Here is a 7,536-nt window from a genome sequence, read left to right as displayed (position 1 = left end):
CACTTACGGCAACCGGTTTGTGTGTAATTTTTGGCCCTAGCCAGGGGGTGACCTTAGTCCCAGCAGCAATACAGGGAAGCCTGGAGGAGGGGGTAGCTTAAGGGTGACCTTGTGGCTGTGAACATGGAGAAATTATGCTAGAGGCAAGGATTTCTGAGGGGGGGTGGGGGGTGTCTTTTATTGGACCAACTATGTACTTGGGATACAGTGAGACAAGCTTTCCAATGCAAGACAATTTCCAGCTCTGGATGCAGGGAAAGGATTCCCCACTCCCCCTTGCTGGTGGCATAAAGGGGACACGCGTGCAGGCCAGACCCCTGCGCGGGGTGCGAGGCGCCACACCCGCGGGCAGTGAGGGCGGGGCTGAAGTGCCTCTAGGGCGCTGCTGGGGGTTGACGCCCTGGCTCTCGGCGGGGTGACCTCACGTGCCCACAGATAAACGAGGGGGCGACCCCTGATGGAGCCCGGGCGCCGCAGCGCTGGCCCCGCCCCTCCCCAGGTTGAGCTCCATGAGGCTGCAGAGCCACTTGGAGTGCAGCCCAGTGGCGGGGGGGGGGGGGGGGCGGGGGGGGGCGGGCCCGGCCAGCTGCAGGCTCAGAACCACGCGGGCTGGCGGCGGGGCGAGGTGAGGGTCGGTGTGCTGCGCGGGGCAGCGTGGGACGCAGCGGGGAGCTCCGGTATGTGGCGGGCGAGGCACCCACGTGACCTGCCCTGCAGCTCCCTCCCGCTCGGGGCCCGGCGCCGGGCAGGAGCGGTGCCGGGCGGGCGCGCGTCTCGTTGGGATCTGGTCACGCGTTACGTTTGTGACGCGCGTCGCCGGGCAATGGCGCAGCGCGTGTGGGAAGGCCGCGCCGCCGGGCTGGGCCGCCCCATTGACAGCGACTCTCCAGACATCGCAAGAGCCACACGGCTGCAGAGCTCGTGCTTGAAGCTGAGGGCAGCCGGTTTCTATGCAGCTTTCATTGGAGGGGCCTGAAAGGGAGAGCGAAGGGGGTTTGCCCCTGTTGCTCTCCCACTCGCAGCCTCCGGTATTTAATAAACCCTAATGCTGGTGTTTTCTTCTTGTCCTCATTTAAAAGCCACCCTTGTCCCCTGGGTTAGGGCTAGGGTGATTTTCCAGAAAGAAGTAACATTATTCTCCTTCCCACCTCCCCCGTTTAAAATCTTCCTGCTGTCGGACCGAATCTGCCTTACGTTGGTGTCAGTCTGCAGGTGAACTTTTTTAAGAAGCCTGAAAATAGCAAACTTTGATAGCTATGGGTTAGCATTAAAAAAAAAAAAACACAACCCCCCCAAAAAACCCAACCCCCCCCAAACAGCCCCCCCACCCCAAAAAGAAGAAAAAAACAACCAAAAAGAAACCCGCGCAGAACAAAAGAGAATGAAATCAGAAGCTGTAGAAAAAGCCTGGTTTTCTGGGAGTTTTCTTGGTGACCTCAAATTGGCTGATTTTTTTTTTTAATTGACAGTTGTCTCCTGCAAACAGTGCAGACAGGAAATGTTACGCTTAGCTAGTGAGTATCTTGCATTCAGACTTGGCCTATCATCATGTGCATCCTGTGTAGTAAACCCCTATGGTTTCTGTAAAGAAATATTGAGATATGTAGGAATTATTTGTCCAAATTTGTTATGGACACCAGGGATGTTCTGCGAGGAGGGGCAAATTCCATTTTTTAATTATGGCATATAGGTGGGGTCAAACTCCCATTCACTGAAAACAGACCATCAGTAAGTGCATTGCACAGAAAACAGAGGTAGGATATGGCCTATGCATTGACTTAATTATTTCAGGGGTGTGGTTTATATATTGGTCTATAGGCAAAAGGACTCTGAACTCATGGCAGGGGTGATATCTTTTATTAGACCAACTAGATATTTGCAAAAATAAAAGTCTTTATTTGCAAGCTTTTGACCACACTCATCTTTCCCCAGGCATAGGAGAATGCAAAGATTGTAAAATTGCTCCTAGGTGGGAATGAAAATTCATATTTCACAAGACAGCTGAAAGTGGTGTAAGAGCTCCTGGTTGGAATAGTTCATTTTGTGCAAATCGGGCTCAGATAAAAGTTAGAGTAGTCTATTTTGAGTTCATTATACACTCTCAACTTTTAATATATTATTATATAGTTAGTTCCATGTTGATTTGTGCTTGGTTTCTCAGTCTTTTCACATCCTCTTTTCATGTTTCCATCTTTTCTGTGAGTGCTCTTGGTCGCACAAGAAAATTGTACCAGTTACTAGGATATGAATTTTAAACTGGATCAGACTGCTGTGAAAACACTTTTAAGAGTCATATATTTCAGTTTAGTTTAGACAGATTAACAATTGGTAGAGTAACTGAAAATGAGTGGCCACCTGTGGTTTGTACTAATTAACTGTAATCTAGTGAAACTCTCACAAGACAAGTTTGTGGTTTTTTGCATGTTGTTCTCTCACTTGACTGTGGATATGCCATGATGCTGACTACAGGGCACATCTGGCCCTTGGACTGTGTGTTTGATACTTGTGTAACAGGTGATCAATTTATGACCTAAATCATGAGGTTAGATAATGCTGGAGACTTTTTCTGGCTAGTGTAAATTAAATTGTTATATCTTAATCTTGTGCCTAATCTCTTGTGAATTTTACTAAGCCCTTTGCTTCAGGGGTTTCATTACTACTAGTTATACTTGATGTACAATTATACTTTATTGTAGACTTATTTTAGAACTCACTGTAATAATGTTCGAGTACTGCTATTATATAACCACTAAATGGGTTGACACAACTAGCTTTCTGAATTAAAGGAAGGTGGGGGCTTTGTATGTTGTCATGGGAAGGGAGAATTCTAACAGGAAGAGGCAGGATAGAAAAAATTGAGTGGGGGAGACTACAAAGGAATGGGGGTATAGGCTTCAAGTGGGGAGCAAGACAGAGTAGGAAGAAATGAGCAGAGGTGCAGGGCTTTAAAGTGAACACAGAAAACTTGGATTTGAGGTGGAAGATGAAGAAATAATTTGAGGGATTTGGAAAACATGAATAAATTGGTATGAGCAGCAGCCAGGGAGAACAGTATTGTGTATGCATGCAGAAAAATTATAAGCTACATCTTGGGAAGGAGCTAATATGAAAAGTATTAGCTAGTATTATTTTAGTCATGGGAACGTATTGGGAAGTGTCAGAGTGCCCTTGCCCTGACAGTATAATATATGTGTGTGTGTGTGTGTGTGTGTGTGTGTACACACGCACTTCTTACGTCCACTAAAAGGATCTTGTATAACTAATACCAACAATTTGATACAGCCAAAATTCTGTTGTTTTCCTGCAGCGCTGGCAACGCATTGTGGCCACATGCCATTGCATAACAATTGGAAAGCAAAATGGAGTTGGTTTTAATTGTTTAGGTTGAATGAACAAAATATAAGCAACCTAATTTGACTTTTAAAAATTTGCCAATGTTAAAAACGTAAGGTTACTTTTATAGATAAGATGTTTCTTGAAATAATTAGAAATCTGTGATTCTAGTATACAGTTAAATGTCATTGGGCAGCAAGAAGTGGGTGATTAGATCAGTGGCTATCTACTGGGCTGCCACAAGACCCTTTCTAGGGTCCCATGACACTGGCAATGCTACTGAAGCCAGGTGAAACTGCCCCACGTGCCTTTTTTTTTCTCTCCAGGAGGCACTTGCAAGACTGGATGGGAAACAGCTCTGACAGGAATGGTTTATATCTCCTAGGGGAGGGTTCTGCGGAAGTTATGAGTCTAAAAACATTGAGAACAACTGGATTAGTCCTTTTGAAAACTAGCGTCTTGTACCGTCAGCTCAGCTTGATTTTTCTCTCTAAAAACTACAGAAGCACTGAGAAGATAAATTTATTTGTCGATTTGCTTGTTGGATAGAGTATTTTGCATAGATATTGGCACTCTTGTATTCTGGCTCCCTCTTCAGCTAGAGAAGTGCAAAATGCCTTACTAACTTTTTTGTAGTACAAGATCAAAGAGGTTGTTTCAGCATCATTAACTAAATGCAACATTGGCCAAAGGAAGTATCTTGGATGTGAAATGTAATTATTCTGCAGAACATTTTGGCACAAAATTATTGCCGGATCCAAGGATTTAGCAGGATAAAGGACAAAGATTGAGAGCTGCGTAGAGAATGTGAATATTCACATTTATGGTTACAAAAGAGAAACGTAAAAATATATATGAGTCTTTGGTCATAAAACAGCTTCTAATTGCTTGGGGCTAGAAAAAGAATTCCATTATAGATGGGCAGTTCCATAACTGGTTCCATTACAGGGTTTTCTTTGCCTACTCTGATATCAGCCCTTTTAGTAGACATTGCCATTGATGGTATGAACTGTTACAGGAATTGCCTTGCCATATTACACTTTTTTTTTTCTAAAGGTTATCCTTTGGTGACTTCAGATTTTCATGTCCTCTGTGTTTAATCTCTTTCTTGCAATTGGCATGAGCTGCTTGACAAAAAAAAAAAGAAAGAAAGCAAGTTCTTTAAAATGAAGGCTTTTTTTAAATCTAATTTTCTTTGAAGTGCCTTGCATACTTGGGTGTATTATAAACCGATGATGCACACAAATTTAATTTACTATTAGCAGTAAAACAAAATATCTTTAGAGAAACTGAAGGCCGCTGTGTCTTCATACTTGGTGAGTATAAATGTAGTAGAAACAAGGGGTGTTTTGTTACCCCCCCAAAAAGGGTGCAACGATTATGATTTAAAAATTTAACTGCATTCCAAAACATAGACTTTTGCTCAGCTACAGTTATACAAGTTTAGATTTTTATGTCATTCCTCTGACTTTAATAGTGCCATCTAACTGTATTGTGGCAATATTGCATTCTTTGCTTTCTGAAATTATCCCTGACAGATAATTACTTTAGCTTTTCACCATCAAGGTACTAGTCACTGACACTGGGTGAATATCCTTATTGAAACCCTATGATAATATTTATACTTGAGTTTCTGGTTACTGGGTAGACATCACATTTATCTTTATGGTCTTCAGAAAGTACATTTTTAATGATTTAGTGCATGTGAGCTAGGTGGGAAGTGTTCAGCTGGAAGCATGCCACACTTCCTAATGTTTAACACATTACTATGTCGGTTAAATATACTATTGTTGATATCTTCTACATCTCTTGTTCTGTTGTATTATTATTTACTACAGGAGTAAGATGAAGAATAGAGGTTAAAACCATACTCTTATGAAGAGTTAATTATAGTGTTATCTGTAAAAGATTTGTTAAAAGCCATTATCCTTTATTGCAGAAAGAATTGAAAGAATGTCGGCGCTGAACTGGAAGCCATTTGTTTATGGAGGTCTCGCTTCAATCACTGCAGAATGTGGTAAGCAGCCATTCTAAACTGTTTATATAACTGGTGCCACTTCAGAAGGTTCCTTATCAACATGTTTAAATTTAATGTAGCCTGCAAAATATTGAAACATCACAGTATCTATTCTGATTCTATGTTTAAATTGCTTACAGTATGAAACTTAAACTTGAAGGGCTATATATTTTAATCAGCTAAAAATGAACACATCTAACCAATTTTTGATCAAGTATTGTTCTTTCATATGACAAACAAATTGAGGTGTTTTTTTATTTTGTGAATGAAAGAAAGAAAGAAAGAACTGAAGGAATTTAAACTATTCCATACTGGTATGTAGACTAGTGTATAGTAGGGAGCCATGAGTACTGGCTTTTTTTGTTTGACACTGATATCTGGAATGAAGTTATCACACAGTACTGATTATATTGGCTTTCAGTATCAGGTGATGGGCTATGATGGGCAATTTCAGCTTTCTGTCTAAGTTTGTTGCATTGGCTGTTCTGCTTTTAACAAAGCTTTCTTTGTCAGTGGCAGAAATATAAAAAACCAGCAACCGGCAAATGGCTTCCACTTCAGATATGAGAGTATTCTTGTGTCGTTATTTATAGTCATCTAACAGAGCGCTAACAAAATGTGGTAACAGTCTCTCTAATAGCAGATTAAAATTATAGGGAGCAAAACCTGAGAGTGAAACTATTCCACTCCAGTTTTGAGGATTTGTAAATTTTAAGAAGCAGTCTTTGCATGCTTTAGAAATATTCATTAAAAGCATAAATGATAAGTTTTCCCTTGAAATAAACATGACTTGGCACTTGCACTAAAGGTGGTGAGATGAGCACATTTTTTCCTGCAGTTAATTCTCTGTCTAGTAACTGAGTCTACGGCTGTTTAGCCACACAGAAAATAGAGCATTTATAATGTTTTTAAGGGGGAGCTACTTAGAATCCAGTCATGTAGGCCCTTGCTTTTGAAATTGCTCAAGCCTGGGTAATTTTAGTTTTGAAGCACTAGCAGCCACTGGTCAGCTTCTTACCATCTTTTATTCTTGGTGCAAGAGACTTATGAGATTGCTTTCTGTGTAGAAAATATTGATAAAAAGGTTGGAGACCACTGCCTTATAAGTAGGAGATCACGTTTGAAATTTAAAAGCAAACCAAGATCTACTGTGCCCCCTTCCCCCCAGCAGGTATATTTGAGTGGGGGGAGCAGATAGAGGAGGAGGGAGAAAACATTAGCTTGGGGCACGTTCCCTCCCCAGCAGGTAAGTCTGTGGGGACAGGGGTGGGGGGAGAGGGAAGGGCCATGGGTGGGCTGGGGCAGGTCAAGACCCCAGCCCTAGCCCCACTCCCTCCCTCATTGCAGGGGCCTTGATCTGCCCCCAGGCCCCCCCAGCGGCCCTGAGGGAGGGAGTGGGGTAGGGGCAGGCCCTGATGGGGCAGGATATGGGACAGAGCCATGAGTGGCTCATCTGGGGACTGCGGGGAGGGGGAGCATGCACCACTGGAAGGGCATGGGGGACATGTGCCCCTGGATCTGCACGTGGGGTGGGGTGGGGTGGGTTGCTGCTGGCTGGGGCTGGGCTCTTCCTGGCAGGGGTGTTGGGCTGTGTTGCGCTCAGGCTGGGTGGCGACAATGCTGGAAGCGGGGCAGAAGTGGGGGCACTGCAGCCACATAAAAATTCACTGTCGCTCCCCCCAACCCTGCCTCCCAGTGCCCCCACCACCTTCCCTGAGCACAGTGCAGGCCCCCCCCACTCCAAGATGGGAAGAGACTGGCACAGCCTCCAAGCCCGCCTTCCCCTGCATGCAGATCCAGGGGCACATGCCGCCCCATGCCCTCCCAGGGTGCATGCTTTCCCCCCGTCCTGCACCCTCTGGACAATCCACTCGCAGCTCCATCCTGCACCCTGCCCCATCTGTGCAGGGCCTGCCCCTGCCCTGGCCCCATTCCCTCCCTCACTGCTGCTGCAGCCTCCTGCGCTGCCCTGTGTTGGGCATGTGTCCCCCCCATCTGTCCATGGCAGAGGCGGCTGCCCTCGCAGGCTGGGCTTTGCACCCCGAGCCCCGCTGCAGCTGACCCAGAAGCAGCTGGACACCATGTGCGTCCTGCCTGGGCTGAGCCACTCCCACACATGGCCAGCTGCAGTGGGGCTTGAGGCATAGCAGGCCGTGGCAGGCGCCCCCCGCCCCTGCCCCTAAGGG

At 45.1% G+C, this 7,536-nt stretch overlaps 1 protein-coding gene across 2 annotated transcripts in view; it reads left to right on the top strand.

Moving 5' to 3' along the window:
• Positions 1-574: 574 nt before the first annotated feature.
• The window catches only part of SLC25A30 (solute carrier family 25 member 30), a 21,276-nt gene continuing 14,314 nt past the window's right edge, over positions 575-7,536 (top strand). The window contains exons 1-2 of one of the 2 annotated variants that reach the window (XM_025214725.1): positions 575-625; positions 5,273-5,350. In XM_025214725.1, coding sequence (XP_025070510.1) covers positions 5,287-5,350 — 64 coding nt within the window. In that variant the 5' untranslated portion in view covers positions 575-625; positions 5,273-5,286. Of the gene's footprint in view, positions 678-5,272; positions 5,351-7,536 lie in introns of both variants that reach the window. The other variant, XM_025214724.1, reaches the window with a different exon arrangement.

This window comes from Alligator sinensis, unplaced genomic scaffold, assembly GCF_000455745.1.
Source record: "Alligator sinensis unplaced genomic scaffold, ASM45574v1 scaffold1219_1, whole genome shotgun sequence".
Taxonomy (NCBI): domain Eukaryota; kingdom Metazoa; phylum Chordata; order Crocodylia; family Alligatoridae; genus Alligator; species Alligator sinensis.
The sequence above is the reverse complement of the archived record's forward strand: the minus strand, read 5'-3'. Positions and strand labels throughout refer to the sequence as shown.